Source organism: Limulus polyphemus, unplaced genomic scaffold (genome assembly GCF_000517525.1).
Source record: "Limulus polyphemus unplaced genomic scaffold, Limulus_polyphemus-2.1.2 Scaffold5837, whole genome shotgun sequence".
NCBI classification, from domain to species: Eukaryota; Metazoa; Arthropoda; class Merostomata; order Xiphosura; family Limulidae; genus Limulus; species Limulus polyphemus.
In genome coordinates this window covers 12,258-30,700 of record NW_013671447.1, presented here as the reverse complement: position 1 = coordinate 30,700, position 18,443 = coordinate 12,258, and the positions used below count along the sequence as shown (strand labels likewise).

General features: G+C 32.2%; 1 protein-coding gene across 1 annotated transcript in view; it reads left to right on the top strand.

The window, feature by feature from the left end:
* Positions 1 to 15,491, top strand: part of LOC106473042 (disks large homolog 2-like) — a 33,257-nt gene extending 17,766 nt beyond the window's left edge. The window contains exons 6-13 of the mRNA XM_022401550.1: positions 918 to 987; positions 1,837 to 1,927; positions 2,681 to 2,731; positions 4,870 to 4,971; positions 9,208 to 9,380; positions 11,620 to 11,729; positions 12,922 to 13,013; positions 13,815 to 15,491. Of these exons, the coding sequence (XP_022257258.1) occupies positions 918 to 987; positions 1,837 to 1,927; positions 2,681 to 2,731; positions 4,870 to 4,971; positions 9,208 to 9,380; positions 11,620 to 11,729; positions 12,922 to 13,013; positions 13,815 to 13,933 (808 nt within the window). The 3' untranslated portion in view covers positions 13,934 to 15,491. The remainder of the gene's footprint in view (positions 1 to 917; positions 988 to 1,836; positions 1,928 to 2,680; positions 2,732 to 4,869; positions 4,972 to 9,207; positions 9,381 to 11,619; positions 11,730 to 12,921; positions 13,014 to 13,814) is intronic.
* Positions 15,492 to 18,443: the final 2,952 nt, after the last annotated feature.

Below are 18,443 nucleotides of genomic sequence, written 5' to 3'. Positions count from 1 at the left end.
GCTTCAATGTTAGTTGTTATGACTAATAGGCCCCAGTGTTTACTGTTATGAATAGTAGGCTTCAATGTTTAGTTGTTATGACTAATAGGCCCCAGTGTTTACCGTTATGAATAGTAGGCTTCAATGTTTAGTTGTTATGACTAATAGGCCCCAGTGTTTACTGTTATGAATAGTAGGCTTCAATGTTTAGTTGTTATGACTAATAGGCCTCAGTGTTTACTGTTATGAATAGTAGGCTTTAATGTTTAGTTGTTATGACTAATAGGCCCAGTGTTTACTGTTATGAATAGTAGGCTTCAATGTTTACTTGTTATGACTAATAGGCCCCAGTGTTTACTGTTATGAATAATAGACCCAATTTTTTAACTGTTATGAATATTGGACCCCATTGTTTAGCTGCCATGAATAGTAGGCTCCAGTGTTGACCTGGTATGAATAGTGGGCCCCCTTGTTTGATTTTATGAAAAGTGGGTCCCAATGTTTAACTTTTATGAATAGTATTTGAATTTGACTGCATACTCTCATTGTAAAATAGTGTTGATAATAGATTTTTTTTAAACGTTTTTGATGAGAACTAACACAAAAATAGATATGCTATGCAGCAGGCAACAATATTTTGTAACATTGAATCAGCTAAATCTGAACACAAAATCAAGGTGTTTTTAGATTTTGACTTTATATGCTTATTAGGGATGAATGATAGTTAAATATTTTTATTAGCAGTTTTATTTTCAAAAGAACAAAAGACTAATGAAACAGTAAAAACTTTAACTAAGACTTGAGTTATTAAACGTGTAAAATAAATATACAGTTTGTAAGTTTTAAGTTATTTTTAGACATTTTCAAACATATAAGCTATTTAGATCTTTTAGATAACAATGTATTTATTTTGTTTTTATACATATTTGTTTTTTTAGAGTTGAACGGAGCGAAAGAGCAAGGTTAAAGACTGTCAAGTTTCAAGGAAAACACCAGTACAATGGGAAGGTGAGGCTTTTTTAATCCTTAAAATTCCAATTTGTTTATGTGGGGTCAAAGTACTGCATAATGTTGAGTATTTTTAGGCTTTTACCTGTTACAACACTTGTATAGAGGTGACAAAAAATTGGTTGAACTCACTCATTTGCTATGTAAAATACAAAGGAAATCCCATGAAGCAGTGAGTGGAAGTAATTGCAGTATTGATTAATTTTTTGTTTACATTATTTTGTTTAATTTGTATGTTATTAGGGGCCCTGTAACCAACACAAGTAATTTTGTGCTTAAAACAATTTAGAAAAATGTGTATGAAAAGCCACTGGGGCTTGTGAGAACGCTGTCAGTAATTTTAGGGTTAATGAATTACTAATAACATTTTAAATGAATTAGGTTATTGAGAATTAAGTAACATTACTGAGACAAGGTGAATCCATTTTGTAGCCTTTTGTTGTATATTAAAATAAAACAATATTATACTCTTTTAAAATGTAGAATACAAATAGTAAAACAGTATAATTTTGGAGGTATTTTTGTATAGGAAACATTAATTATTATGTTTTTCTACTACTTGTAAATTCTTTCCTGACAAAAAACATTATTAAACTATAACTAGGAGCTAAGTTTTTGTTTTAAAAGTTCAATTTAGAACGATAATGTCGACAAAGTTTGACGTTGTTGTTGTTATAAAACATATGTAGCTTATACAAAACAAGAAGTTGCATGAATTAATTCTTTCACAGCATTATTTATTACAAAGCCTGTTTCGTTTCATTTACCATTTTTAGGTAAACACAGAAATAGTAGCTTATGTAATGGTTGTTTTTTGTCTTTAGTAGTTTTTTTTTGCTTATCTAACAGCTGAAAATGGAGAAGAAAAAGAAAAACTTTTCTTTATCAAGAAAGTTTCCATTTATGAGAAGTAAGGATAATGTTATCAATGACGGAGAAGGTATGCCGTAATCTCTCATAATCTATTCCACTGTCTTAAGTTGTGTTAGTTATACAGCTATTTTTCAGCTCTTAATACTGAAGTTATGAATCTCAGAGAGAGAAAGAATGAAGCCCAGTTTATTCTTGGATTTGTCACTTAATTGTTACTAAGTTAAACTGTTTTTGTGGACCGACCCCATTTGGAGAAGGAATATTGACCATAATTTTGTATTTATGAAATATAGGTAGCTTTCAGTAAAATGTACAAGGTTGTTGTACACAAAAAATCTCATGTGTTGCAAAAGTATTTGTACTCAAGATATATAATGTGAATTGATGATGTCAATCTGACAAGTCGGAGTGCAAGGTGATATTCATGTGAAGACTAGAAATAGTGTTTACCATCGTACAGTTTGTATCTTACATTTACATAACCTCTAGAACTTCTGAAATGTACATCTACAATATTTTACAGAAATCCTGTATATTGTATCTGGTATTTACATTCCTCTACCTCAAAATTGTTGTTAAATCAGCAGTATAGGGTAAAATAAATAGTTGATAACTTTGACATCAGATACATAATATCATGATGAATGGCACTCTGTAAAAAGGTCATGGCATGCACACTCTGACTCCCTCCTGTTCATATAGGGTTAAAGACTTAATTTTGATTAACAGACTGAGAATTTGAAGAGTAGTTAAGTTTGCATATGTTTCAGTTCACCTGATATTTATTTCATCAATCAAGATACATGAAATTTTATTTTAGGATTGCTTGAAGATCCTGTACTATCTTATGAAGCAGTCACACAACAAGAAAGTAAGTTTTTTTGTCAATTATTTTTTTTTATAGTTTAGGGGATAGTTTTAATATTGGTTCAGTGAGTGAGTGACTATTTTTTTTTACTTTAAGTTGTTTTTTTTTTGTGTGTGTTTACAGAGAGATTCTTTCTATTAAGTTGCCATAATAATTTTCTTTAGCCTAGAAACATTTCACTAGAGCTGAAAAATGTTGGAGCATTGTTGTTGTTTTTATCAGAATCGCTGAGAATCCTCTGGATCTTCGGTGTCTTTAGTAAATGCCAACAATTTTTCTTTAATTACTATCCCAGCTTAAAGCCCCTCGTTAGTAAGTCTGAAGGCTTATAACACTAAAAACCAGGTTTCGATATCCGTGGTTGGTAGACCACAAATAGCCGCTAGTGTAGCTTTGTGTTTAACTACAACCAACCTAGCTTAAATTTTAACACTATCTCCACATCTACCACATTTTTCATTGTAATCTGAAATAAAACATGAAGTAAATCCATAAGAGCAGATACTAAAAGGAGCACTTTCAGGAAGAGGTGAAAGCTGTCTAAAGGATTTTTTTTACTACCTGAATATTTGCCAGGACCATTTTATGCAAACCTCATAATATGTTTACTCTAACGTTTCATTTTCTGCACATTGTAAGATAGCATTTTCTTGTTAAAATAACTGGAAAGCTATACACTTGTTTTGTATTGAAAAAAAAGACTAAAACTTGTTGGACTTGTAGCTAGATGTGTACGCAGTCTGTAGATGAAAAAAAAATTGTCATTGGAATGTTTTTGAAATAATCCTTGTTATACTTACCAATGCATGGCAACATTAATTCAAAGCTTAAAAACGGATTCAAAATGATCAAAGGAGCTTTCTAGAAGTTTGATGATTTTCAAGGATCTGTTTATAGTGTTTGTGCAAGTCTGATTACTCTATTTTTCCACACTTTTAAGCATAAGAAGCACAGAAAAATATCGTCCTCTTAGTGTCAAGGTGAGATTTTCAGCAAAAAATTGCAATAAAGATGCAAACCTTCATATGTTATGTTTTGTATCAGTTCATTTGAGATAATTTTTTCACATTTGGAATTTGTTTCATAATAAAGTGAAGTTCTTATAAAATACATTTTTCCACAGATGGGCAACAATTCTGAATAGGTACACCAGGGTACATGGTTATACCTATACTTGGTTTTGGTTTCTGTTCTAGCATATCCTCCGTAGTTTCTGACTTTATTCAATATGTTTATCTGTATTATTCTCTATAATGTTTTTGTCCTCTGTATATTTGTTATCAGTCTTTTTTTTCAATAAACTATCTTAGCTATGCTAGAAAAGCTTAGTGCTCTGAAGAATTACCTTACAGAAATAAAGATATAATCTTCATTAAGTTATAAGTTAACTGTGACAATTTTTATAGTATGAACTCCATTCACAATACATAAAACAGGGTCCTTCATACATTGTGTTACAGGAATGAGACATTTGAGTTGAGTATCTGATAATCAGGAATGAAACATTTGAGTTGAGTATCTGATAATCAGGAATGAAACATTTGGCTTGAGTATCTGATAATCAGGAATGAAACATTTGAGTTGAGTATCTGATAATCAAGAATGAAACATTTGAGTTGAGTATCTGATAATCAGGAATGAAACATTTGATTTGAGTATCTGATAATCAGGAATGAAACATTTGGCTTGAGTATCTGATAATCAGGAATGAAACATTTGAGTTGAGTATCTGATAATCAGGAATGAAACATTTGGCTTGAGTATCTGATAATCAGGAATGAGACTATCTGATAATTTACGATACTGCCACATCACTTTTTTTCTTTCTTACACTAGGTTATTATTTGAATGTGTGTTACAACAGTGCCAAGTTTGAGTGAATATGTTATGATAGAGGTTCCCAACTTTTCAAAAGTCATAACCCACCTGAGCAGCTAGACAATTTTCTGAGACCAAGGAGAAAGGGGGTGGGGAGTTACAGTTCTAATATATTTTAGTAAAGTTTAGTAGTGTTTTTGTAATTTTATTCTGTTTATTGAAAAACATTTAGGATGATTATTCTATAAATAATCTTACAGCAAAATATTCTTATTGTTTCTTGTTCTGTATAACTTCATCAGTCTTATTTTCGCTATTTTCAGTTTCTTACACCAGGCCAGTCATTATTCTGGGTTTCCTGAAGGATCGAATTAATGAAAATTTAGTGTGTGAACATCCAGACAGATTTGGTAATTGTGTACCCCGTAAGTTGAGTAGTTATTTATTTAATTTAAAACTTTTGTTTCCTATAATGTTTCACTTGAGGTTTAAATGACACTTACTGAAAGTGTTTTGTGTTCTAGAAATACACACACACACACACAACTTTTGGAGTGTCCGTCCGTCGGACGTAAGTTTTGTAAATTCATGATAAATGAAAAGTTGTCTTAGGAGATGAAAAGTTGCTTCCCTTATATGTAATTGTAAAAAATGTAAAACTGCAAAACACAAAAAGTGAAACTGCAAGTTTATATGTATCTCCTTATGGACCTAATCAACCTTCATGCCAAATTTAGTGAAGATCCATCAACAGGGGGAAAAGTAGGGGTAAAAAATGCAAAACTGAAAACTTGTCTCCCCATGGATCGAACAAACCTCCATACCAAATTTGGTGAAGATCCATCAACAGAGGGAAAAGTAGGGGTAAAATATGCAAAACTGAAAACTTGTCTCCCCATGGATCGAACAAACCTCCATACCAAATTTGGTGAAGATCCATCAACAGAGGGAAAAGTAGGGGTAAAATATGCAAAACTGAAAACTTGTCTCCCCATAGATCGAACAAACCTCCATACCAAATTTGGTGAAGATCCATCAACAGGGGAAAAGTAAGGGTAAAATATGCAAAACTGAAAACTTGTCTCCCCATAGATCGAACAAACCTCCATACCAAATTTGGTGAAGATCCATCAAAAGGGGGAAAAGTAGGGGTAAAATATGCAAAACTGAAAACTTGTCTCCCCATGGATCGAACAAACCTCTATACCAAATTTGGTGAAGATCCATCAACAAGGGGAAAAGTAGGGGTAAAATATGCAAAACTAAAAACTTATCTCCCCATGGATCGAACAAACCTCCATACCCAATTTGGTGAAGATCCATTTACAGGGAATGAAGTAATGGTAAAATATGCAAAAATGCCCATTAAAAGAGCAAAACTGAAAATTTGTATGTACCCTCGCATGGATCTAATGAACCTCCATACCAATTTTGGTAAAGACCATCCACACCCTGTGAAGTAGTTACATGATCAGACAACAGACAGTGCTATTATTTATATATATATATATATAATGCCTAACAATATAACAGTTACATAGTTTGATAATATTCTGATAATTAAGTAAAAATGTGAATATTATACATCAAAGCACAGTGTATATAGATCAGTCCCAATAAGAGGCTGTCTTATAGCTGCCCTTTGTGTATGAAGAGTTATTAAAAGTTTTGGAATAATCAAATATATGAAGATTATAGGTACAAAGTATTCAACTCGAGTTTTGTGTGGTAAACATTTCAAGCTTTCTACTAACAAACCTTAAAATATTTACTATAGAGAAGTATTTAGTTACTAAGTGTTAAGAAAATCACAACTGGAAGAATGAGAGCAAGATTAACCAATCAGAAGCCAAAAAGCATAATTGATATATATTAGTAGCAACTGATCATTAAACTCGAGCGAAACCTTGTAGAGACAAAAATTAATTCAAATTTTAACTAAAATTAGATAGTATCTACACACACACACACACACACATATATATAAGAGTAATGGTGGGGGGGGGGGTTAACTTCATTAAACTATGCAAAAATAAAATTAAAAGTTACAGAAGTACAGACAACATCATATATGTTAGGAAGGGGTGGGTGTAGATAGTATTATGCATTGCAAAGGGGAAAGGTATTTGGGGAATGGAACTGTCATCTCTCAGATCCCCATCTCAGACAGTCTGTTTTTATGTTTTAAAATTCTGTGTGTGAATTTATTCATTCGTTTATACACACTTAGAGTACCAGTATCATCACCCTGTTGTTTTAATACATGCCCCTCCTCGATACCCAGGTTTTGAAAGCATTGCTAGATCTGGTGCCTCTTACTAGATAAGTTGATCTGTTTGTCATTTTCAATTTGACCCTTCAGCTCAAAGTGTCTTTTGTACGAAAAGTGCTTAATTGGTATCACTTTTTATGGAATAGGCTTAACCCACTTAGGTTTAATTTCACAGTCATTCAGATGCCCCACACGGCCATCAGATTTGTTCAGAATTCTACATACCTAACCTCATATGTGAAAAGTCTAGGCAAGTCACTTAACTATAAGAATGGCAGAAGTGATCCTTATTTATTTTACATTTCATGAACTTTATTCATTCAAATACAAAATACCATAACCCAAAAAGGTTTTGTATGAGAAGCACAAGTTTTCTCCTAATAGGCACTAATCAAGCTGTAAAGGACAACATATAGCATTCAAAAATCATAAATCTCCCTAACTAGACAAAATATATGCTTAAAAATCTTCAGAGTCTCATTCAAAATATTTAACAAAGGAGGAGGGAAAAAAATAGAAGTTTTAACATATCTTTAATCAGTTAGTTACTTGATCAATTCTGTTACAAAAACACTGCTATGATAATTGTGCTGTGTAATTACCTTTTCATCACAAATATTCAAAGTACAACTCACAGTCATGCAAGTTCATGAACTTTATATTCTTTTGTCACTTTAGAAGAAAAAAATGACAAGTTTTTAGGTCACCTTCATAGTGATAATTTTCTTTTGAAATCATCACAGATGTTGGATTTTTTTATATTGGATGGCATATCCTTATACGACTCTGTAGTATTGAAAAAAATACAGCTGGTTGATACTTTTTCATTCGGCTACATCTGCTGAGAAATAAGAGAAGCTAGAGCCATAAAACTCTTACACTTATCACATTAAGATTTATGTGTTACACTACATGGTAAAAGTAATATGGTAAGATAACCTTTAAGCAAGTGACGAGCTGTTATTTTGTCTTAGAGTTATCTAATGTCTCGGCTACAAAAGAATAGAACTGAAGGTGAAGCTATGATTGCTTTCTCAAAAAAGTTTCTTACTTCTTCAATGCCCGGCATGGCCAGGTCGCGGGTTCGAATCCCCATCACACCAAACATGATCGTCCTTTCAGCCGTGGGTGCATTACAATGTGACGGTCAATCCCACTATTCGTTGGTACAAGAGTACCCCAAGAGTTGGCGGTGGGTGGTGATGACTAGCTGCCTTCCCTCTAGTCTTACACTGCAAAATTAGGGACAGCTAGTGCAGATAGCCCTCGTGTAGCTTTGCACGAAATCCATAACAAACAAACAAACTTCTTCAACTTCTACTAGATTGATCTCCAAATGAGTCTCTGTATTAAAAACATATATGGAAGACTACTTATATATACAAACAAACGTATAAGTAGTCTTCCAACCATATAAGTTGTACAATGTTACACAGCATTATTTAAATGTCATCATAAAATGCTGTTTCAAAACAGCAGTTTTTGTGTCAAATGGTTAAATGTATTTTTCCATATACACCACATCCAGAAAATATATTGTGGTTGAAAATTGTAGAATCTCAAAATTTCATCACAGTTTTTCCAAAACAACATTTAACAGTGACAGGTAGGTGAAATACTGTGTTCTAGAATCTACCTTGCATGTCCAGTATTGAAATAATCACATTGATTGGTCAATATTAATATAACCAGTTTCACAATGAAGGTATCTAGCATGCTGAACAGTCAGTATTTACATAACCAGTTCATTATGAAGATAGCTAGCATGCTTACACAGGGTATTGACATAACTAGTTTCATTATGAAGACAGCTGGCATGCTTGTACAGTCAGTATTGATGTAATCAGTTTCACTATTAAGATAGCTAGCATGCTTACTCAGGGTGTTGACATAACCAGTTCATTATGAAGATAGCTAGTATGCACGAACAGGCAGTACTGGTGTACCACTTTCACAATGAAGATAAGTAGCAAGCTTACAGAGACAGTATTGATGTCAACACTATCACTGATAAGACAACTAACATGCTTGAGTCTCGGGACAACTACTTTCAAGTAAAACTCTCCTCGGAGCAAAATCCATTTAATAACAGAAAGAGATTTACATTTTTTATTCAAAATATTTGTCTGATTAAAGATAATTTGAATACACTTACATACTAATCAAAATATCACTGTTATCTTACTTTTTTTCTTCTAGTTCCGACCACTATATTTAGCTAGAGTTTCTCCTCATAAATAATTGAAAAACATTTTTTTCTTTTGCTTGTTATTTACCTAATATATATACATTACATTTATCTAAAATTTCTGATGTAGGAGAAGTTAAGTTAAAGTGTGCATCAAATAATAAATGTCTGTCTTAAGAAATCACGTTTAACATTCTTCAGACACAACGCGTCCAAAGCGTGCCTATGAAGTTGATGGTTGTGATTATTATTTTGTCACATCAAGAGAACAGATGGAACAGGATATTGAAAACCACTTATTTACAGAGGCTGGTCAGTACAATGACCACTTATATGGGACTAGTTCCAGAGCAGTACGAGATGTGGCTGAGAGTGTGAGTAACGAGAGTTCGTGTCTTATTTATGTTGGCCAAAAAAAAAAGTTTCATGCTGAGAAGGACCTTAATGAATATATTTTTTACATTCTTTATAATGTAGTGATTTTTTTTTTACTTATGTTAGAAAAATGACTTTCTTAAATCGTTAGTGTAGATGTGTTTAGTTAGGTATTGGAAAAATGAGCATTTCTGTGGTTTTAGTAATTTGTAACATTTGAATATAATGTTTTAATACTACAGAATAACCATAGGAAAAAAATCTTTAAGTGTACTTTTTAGGCATTCTTGTTATTTTGATTTTTTTTCCTCTCCTTAAATGATCAGCTTAGTGTTTAATCATTGATTATGTCTCAATAGATTTGATGTGTAATGTTTTTATTACCATATTTTATAGGTTGCTGTGTTCTTCAACACAAATCAATGTAATTTTGGTCTTTGTAATCCAGTTTTTGTTCCTATACCTTTTTGTGTTGATCTCAGTTTTTTTTTCTTTATTTTACCATCAGTATTCGATTATTTTTGAACCTCTGTTAAAATGATTTGAATAATTATAAATAAATATCAGAGTCTGTATCTCTGTTGGCTATAGACTAAGCAATCGTATTACTCTTACAAACAACAAATAATAATATAGCTTGTACACCACACATGTAAACACACAGTAGGAAGTGAGGCCCATTCTCAGAAATTAGACCTTGAAGTTCATAAGAATAAAATGCATTTTGTACCTCCTTATTTTAATATAGTGTTGCTATTCAAAACTAATTAGTGTTCTGATTATGTGTAATTTTCACATAACATATAGTCAAGAAAATTGTTAATTGATTTTGTTCTGGCTGCCTTAGTTCCTTTCTTATTCTCTTTAGATATTATCTGGTTTGTTCATGGGAGGTATGGGTGTAATGTTGTACATTATGCAAGGATGTAGACAGTAGTGTCCTAAAACGGTAGATCATGTGGTGCCTTGAGGTTATGACCTCCCTTAAGTTTGAATAATAATGACCAGTCATGTGGTTTGCACCTGTCACTCTGAGTAAGTCTGATACTACCTGTTCAGTAAAGAACGTTAGATTTAAAAAGTCTGGTATATGATCTTGTATGATATAGTTTGGAGAGACAACAGCTTACTATTTAGTAAAAGTGACTGTCCACTGTCCTAAGCTAGTAGACACACTGATTTTATGTTAATTAATAAAGCTTGTTTATTTGTGTGTTACACTGTGTCCATGACATTTATTTCATTTTCATAAGCTCAGAGAAATTTAGAACTACTTCATAATATATATATATACCTTGTAGAATCTCCTGTTATTCAGCAAACCTATTCCATTGCTCAAAAGAAAATCAGTTTAACCTGAATATACAGCAACTTAGAGAATGTCAAGATACTACCCAAGTTTAAAGTTGAAATCATTCAGCTAGGATAGAACACCTAGCTGTACCGGACACAATCTAAACTTATTCTGTACACCAGTAAGAAATACAATAACAACAATATTCCAGAAATTGGGAATATCTCAAAACCAAGTAACCAGGATCAGTTACTTTCCCATACAGAACATCATTAACAAACTATATCTTGTTATAAATATCAGTCACTTCCACCAAAAACCAGCAAAGTTCCTCAGCATAATCATGTCACTTAACTACAGATAATTCGGAAGTTGTAACTTGAGAACAGAAAATTCGGAAGTTGTAAATTGAGAACAGAAAATTCGGAAGTTGTAACTTGGGAACAGAAAATTCGGAAGTTGTAACTTGGGAACAGAAAATTTTCTGATACTGACCTAGTTTCAGGTTATATTTATGCGTAATCACTACAGCCATTAATAATTTGGCAAAACTTGCAGCAGCAATCATTAGGTTGTGTGGTTGGTTTTCCGTTCTCAAGATACAACTTCCGAATTTTCTGTTCTCAAGTTACAACTTCCGGGATATCTAAAGATATTGTTTTACGGTTGAAGAGGATTTTATACTTAATTTTGGATACTGTGTTACAGAAGTTCCTATAAAACTCTTGAATGAATCATGGAAGTTATTTTGTCATGGTAAAGCTGATTCATTTAACCTAGCAACTTGAAAAACAAAATATGTTTTTGTATTGAATTTACCTGCGTATTGAGTTATTTGTGTCACCAAGCCCCCCTGATACAGGAGTTTATTTTACAATAACTTCTTATTTGTTTTGTCATCTGCATGTTTGTCATTTATCCATATACGTTATTTTTCTCAGCAGGGTAAACACTGTGTCCTTGATGTCAGTGGAAATGCTATCAGAAGACTTCAAATGGCTAACCTCCATCCGATTGTAATTTTCATCAAACCAAAATCTGTAAAAGCTGTCTTGTAAGTGTTCATCTTCAGTTATGTGTGTCTAACCTCTTGAGTTAGTTTGATCTTAATTGTCAAAATGCAGTGATTGGATTGCTGAAAAGGTAAAAATATTGATATAACATAAATTATTATTAAGTTTTATAACTATTTATTACTTCAAGTCTCATTCTTACCAGTATTTGTGAGTAATAATATTGTTTTCAGTCACAAAGGCATAGAAACATTGATGAATGTACAAAGCTAAGATTAAACACTTGAGAAAGATGATGGAGAAGTAATAAGAGTTATCACATCTATACAAATGAGCACACACTAATGTTATTCTTAGATTACTGTATGTTTGGAAAATCGGGGAGTCAAAAATATACACAATGGGATATCTGAACTGTGTCCACCATGGATTAAACCTTATAAGCCTCCAACTGACCACTGAGCCAATGGAGAACTTTTTGGAATGATGCACATTAACTTTGTTGAATTCCAAACCAACCACATGCATCTAATTCCTGAAAAATTGTCTTGATACTAATATAATGCTATATGATTGGGAAGTACTTGTTATCATAGCTTTTACACTTTCAAGAAGCACAATTATTCATTGATAATTAACTGTCAGTTGAATAATGCTTAAGATATAAAATACAAAAATACTGCAGCTCAACAACAATGCTTGAGAACCAATTTTTTACTAAGTAACTCTGGTACATCTTTTTAATTCGGAAAGTCTAGATATGTCATATTTTTGAGAAATACATACATTTTGTATCAAAACATAAATATAGTAGCAGTCATTCTGAGTTAGGGGACTAGTGGGAAGTGTAACTGCTATCACATGTTAGATTGAATATATAAAACATTTACTAAAAATGTCTCAAGCCAGCCCAATGAATTAAACATAATTTTATTTTGGAAAGTTGTTGATGTTGTCTTCTTACTTCAAAGGTACATAATGAGCCATCTCCGTCTTGTCCACCACGAGGAATCAAACCTTGAATTATATCTTTTAAGTCCATAAATTTCCCAATGACTCACATGGGGAAGATTTTAAATTATGATAAATGCTGTTTAAAAATTCCTTTTGATTTTAGAGCAACTTGTGATTAAAAGTTTTTCTATTAGTGAGGGTGTGTGTTTGCACAGACTAATATATTCTAGAGGTACATTAAGGAAAGGCATTCTGTTCATTATTCCATGTTCGATTTAGGGAGATGAATAAAAGGATGTCCAAAGACAAAGCCAGTAAGGTATATGATGCTGCAATAAGACTAGAACATGAATTTGCCCAGTTTTTCACTGGTAAGATAGCTTTTAGTAAAGTTAATATTTCTTTTCTAACATATTGTTTGTTTTGCATCACTAAGCAAATGTCACAAATTATTAAAAATAATAGACTCTTAGTATCTAATCACAAATCTCTTTACTGATTTTTACAATTTACAAAAAAGCAGATGTTAAACATATGAAAGTTTTCTTGTTGAACTGGATTATTGCATGTGTTAGTTAGTCCTAAGCTTTTCAGTAACCTGGGGTCAGATATCCACATTTTCAACATTAATTCAGAAATTACAGAGAGTAGAGGTGTTTCCAATAGAATAATGTTTGCATTGTTGGTTGTTTTAAAAATGATTTTCAATAATGTAGATAAGCATATAAACTAACTTTAAAAATATATATATATATTCTCATTTTATCTTGCATGTGTGTGTGTCTATATATGTGTATAAGAGTATACTGAAATAGGTATCAATTTATATGGAGATCTAGGTAGATATTTTGGGTTTCAACTATGATGAAAGGCAGTTTACATAGTTATAGAACATTTCTGAAACCCACAAACATCGTAAAGAAGAGAAACCACCAATAAAGTTGTATTCAAGTAATCAGTTTAAAAATTAAAAAACCAAAAACTCATTGTTGTCATTAGATTGTCATATTCTGTTTAGTAGTGCATATTAACTACTTCTACAAAATTAAAACTGTACATTTCACTAGATATGTGTTGTTGATCCTTGGTATTAATTTATCTTCCCACCCTCTTTTATAGTTTGATAAAAATGAGTTTTTATTATGTTTTTGCTTCTTTTTTTTTTTCTAAAGGGATTATTCAAGGTGACAGTCTAGAGGAAATATATTCAAGAGTTAAAAGAATGATTGTAGAACAGTCGGCTTCTATTATCTGGGTACCAACCAAAGAAAAGCTCTGTAAAACTCTCTAAAAAAAGATGGAATAGATCAGATGGTTTTCCAGTGTTGTGTTGTTGAGTCTCATACCTTTGTCTGTTACATGTGCTTTGGTCTTCTCGTCAACACGTTAGTGAAAGGAGGGAAGAACATGTGCCTGATGATGTGGGGAATGCATTTTAGTAGGTACAAAAAATATGTTAAAAGAAATACAGATTAAAAAAGGGAACAAAAACTTTTGGGTGGAAGAAGACAAACATATCCTGCTAGAGAGATTATGCATTTCCTAAACAAGGAATAACTTGAGTATCTCTTCATCAGTGTTTTGGCACCTTTAAATTTCAGAGTGAATATTTTGTGGATGTCTGAAGACAGGTTCAAATTAGTGTGTTTGAAAATATGGTGCAAAAAAGATTTGTAAATTCTTATGTTGATATGCATGTTCTTTGTGTGTGTGTGTGTGTGTATGTGCAGATGTGATAAAATAAGCTTTTGATGAATTAATTTATCTTTGTAAAGTCTGTTTTATAATGTTATTGTGGAAAGAACAAGAATTTGCTTCTTTGCATGGAACTGATTCCTACAATGTACTTAGGAGTAATATTTGTGCAATTTTTGTTTCGATGAGACTTTTTCGTGTTGAATGTTCATCTATTTTTATCTGTATTTTTTGACTTTCTAAAACAGCATTAATAAATTTAATGTAAGAGGCATGAAAGAGTTTTTGATAAATATTTTTGAAAATCGGTGTACATACATTTTACCAGAATTGTGAAATTTTACCAGAGTAAACTTAACTTGTATCCTAAACTTTAATAAATTCACATTCGTATATTTAATTACCTCTTTCACGGCGTACAATTTAGTGTACAAGGAAGATGTTTCTTTATTTATGTTTTGATTACCTAGCATATATCATTAATTTAAACATGCGCATAGATTTTTATAACAGAGCATAATAAGATTAACATTGACGAAAATAATAAAAGCTTTAAAACTCCAGTTTTCAGTCAAAAATCCAGCCTGCACATGATAAACGTTTTATTAAAAAAAATTGAAATAATAAATGTTTATTGCTGGAATATATGTCTAGAACCATGTAATTCATGTTTACCCAAAATTCACTGTTCTCAATGAATCTGACAGTTCTGTAACAGAAGTGTTTGGAATATATATATATATATATATATCTGTGTTTGTGTGTGTGTGTGTGTGTGTGTGCGTGCAAAATCTTTGTACTTAAAGCTACTCAGAAATTATCAAATTTATTTTTTCTTTTTGAAAATAATCTGTATTCTTCTATTTCTGGTCATCTTAAAATACAATAGCTGAAAACAAGGGATCAAAAAGGTGTTTAATTGGTATGAAACATAGTTTTGATTTTTCATCACTTTATAAATTGATATTAGAAGTTTCTTGAAATGGGTGTGTGCTTTTTTTAAATAAAAACTCTATAACTTTTATTTTTTATCCACATGATTTTCTCAATCAAAGATCTTATTTGTTTTTGAATGTTCATTGCAATATTCGTGTTGTATTCAACTGAGTTTATTTTTCTTATCAGTCAATAAACTTTCCGGTTATGAATTTTGACATTTACAGTGTGGCCTGTATTATTTTTGTTTAAAAACATATTTTAAGAGGACCACTCTTTTATTTACTTATTTGATACAGAAGCTCGTTATTTCTATAATTCCTGATGGGAGTGATCCATATAGACCTTATTAGATTTTTTGGGTCATATTTTTCTGAACTATTTATGTCCCAAATTCCTTGTGGGCCTTTGGTTTTGTTCGTTAGTGACCCTAATAACACTATATGAATCACACAGAAAAAGTTAAACAAAATACCACCAATACTGTTATTAATCCCACTAGTTACATCTGGTGCTCCCTTACTTATTTTACAAAGTAAATGAATAATTTCATCATCTGTGTTCTGCTGTGACAGAATTGTTGTTTGTAATTAAGCACAAAGGGCTATCTGTGCTCTGCCCACCACAGATATCGAAACCGAGTATTTTACTGTTGTAAGTCAGCAGACATACCGCTGTGCCACTGGGGGGGGGGGGGGGCTGTGACAGACAAAAATATAAGATTATTCAATATGATGTAATATGTTAACCTTACCAGCAGTGAACTTTATGTAAACAAGACTGATATAAGTACTCTTTTTTATTTCCAATTATATAAACATTGGTGGCGATGACTGACTGCCATTAACACTTTTTATATATTGCAATACGGTAGTGCTCAGTATATAGGGATGGCCTGAGAGAAAAATGGCCGCAACATTCAATCTATTACTCTGCTAAAATAACTGCTAAAGTTGAGTTATAGCTTTATTTGAACATCTACTTGCCATTATCGAGTGTTTCACAGCTTGTATAACAGTAATAATTTTGTGGGGAAATAATAAAAAGGAAAACTTTTACTTAGGAGTGAGTTCAGTTTATAAACACATATTATTTCCATGTTTCATAAATAACTTTAATTTCTGGTCGCTAGATGGAAGCACAAATTGTTCTTATATAACGACCGTTTGTGAGTTTTCCTTGCACAAACATTACATCTGCCAAAACAGTTTCAGTAAAAATAAAGAAAGAAAGAATAATCTAAATCTGACTACTAATTTTTATATATTTATGAATTAAGTACTAGTGTATGGATAATATCATTTGGGATATTTACTTAGCAGTCACATGCTTTTTGTGAGGTTACTTATCATGTGGAATTGTCACATTAAGACCTGGAATGGCCTGGTAGTTAGGGTTATTGACTCACTCTCTGAGAATTGTAAGTTCAAATCCTCGTCACCAAACATGTTTACTCTTTCAGCAGTGCAGGGCATTCTAATGTGATAATCAATCCCACTGTTGGTTGGTAAAAGAGTTGGTAATGAGTGGTGTTGAATAGCTGCCTTCTTTCTAGTCTATCACTGGTAAAGGATGGCTAAGGCAGATAGCCGGACTCATACCTCTGCACAAAATTCAGAACAAAATTATCATCATCATTTACATTTGTTATGTTCATTTTATAATTATTTTATGTTTTCTGCAAATATTCTGACCCAAAAGTCATTATTATTCTGCAGGAATCACTTTTCCGAGTCTTGAATATGAGTTGTGAACTTTGAAGACTCTAAGAATTAAAACAAATTCTATGGAAAAAGGTTTAATTTCATTTGTGTGTGTGTGTGTATGTGTGTTACTTCACAAACAAAAGATAAAATTTCTCTGAGTAGCTTTACCACTGTTGGGTGTGATAGTGATACAATATGTTTTTATGCGCACAAAAAGAAAAAAGAAGAAGCTCTATGAGTTAGAGAAGTCGAATCACTTCTATGGATTCAACGTCAATACATTTCTGAAAATTTCAGTAAATTTTAGTTGAACAGCTTGGTTATGTCATTCAAACTTTAGCTTACACCAATGTTTTTCAGTTAGATTTGCTAGACTACCCCTCCATCTGGGCTTTGGTCGTCGTGACCCCTCATTATCTCTATAAAGATGAAAAAATTCTTGATGTTTCTTGGCGCAGTTCATCATAGTTGATAAAAAGATGGCACGTGTACCTCTCAGACACTTCTAGGATTAAAAGAAATGTTTCTTCAGCGCAGACAGCGTTTGAGAAACACTGGTTTAGAGCCTTTATTACTGTAATAAAGAGTTCCCAAACGTTTCAGCTTGAAGCTTCAAAACCTCTTTTTACATCCTTGCTGAGGAGCCATTTAACGATATAATAGAATTGTTGAATAATGGCCATTCTGAGGTAGTATACTTTGTTGCAGTTTCTTCTTTAAAACAAAACAAAAACTCAACTGTAAACAACGTTGTGTAGATATAGGTATTGCAACAAGTAAAATTATCGCTGAAAGTATTGCTTTATACCGTGTCGGTGATTAAAGAGAATATTTCCACGCATGCTGAAGTCCTCCTGAGACCGTTTGGTGGACCAATTTGGGGTTCACTGTACCCAGTTTGGAAAACATTTTCTATATGAGTTAAAAACACACACACATGTAGATCACTTACGTTGGCAGTGGCGACGATTCTGTAATAAACTTACTAAACATGGGTCTTATAATATTGATAGAGTAACAAGTTGATCTTACCATAGGCACTTACCCAGTGGGGTGTAAGGAACATGTGCCATCCCACTTTGAATATTTCTTTTAGCACCCCCACTTTTATATATTAATCTTACCAAACATAAGTCTTATAATGTTAATAGATTAGCACTTTGATCTTACAAACCTGAGTTTCGTAAAATGGGTAACAAGTTCATCTAACTAAGCCTAATATCATTCTTAAATGTACAAAAGTCTTTGCATTTACTGTGATTAAATCGCAGAAGTTGCTGTTAAAAATAACGTGTTGACTCGTATGTACAATTCTTTTTATTCTTCTGTCTTTCTGTTAATCAGTCACATTTTTCGAACTGATGTATTTAAGTGTTTTACACTCACAAAAAAATAAACCTATCCTTCTATAGGTATTTGAAGACCTGGTAGCATTTCGCCACAATTAAATTCTTCGTATTGTTA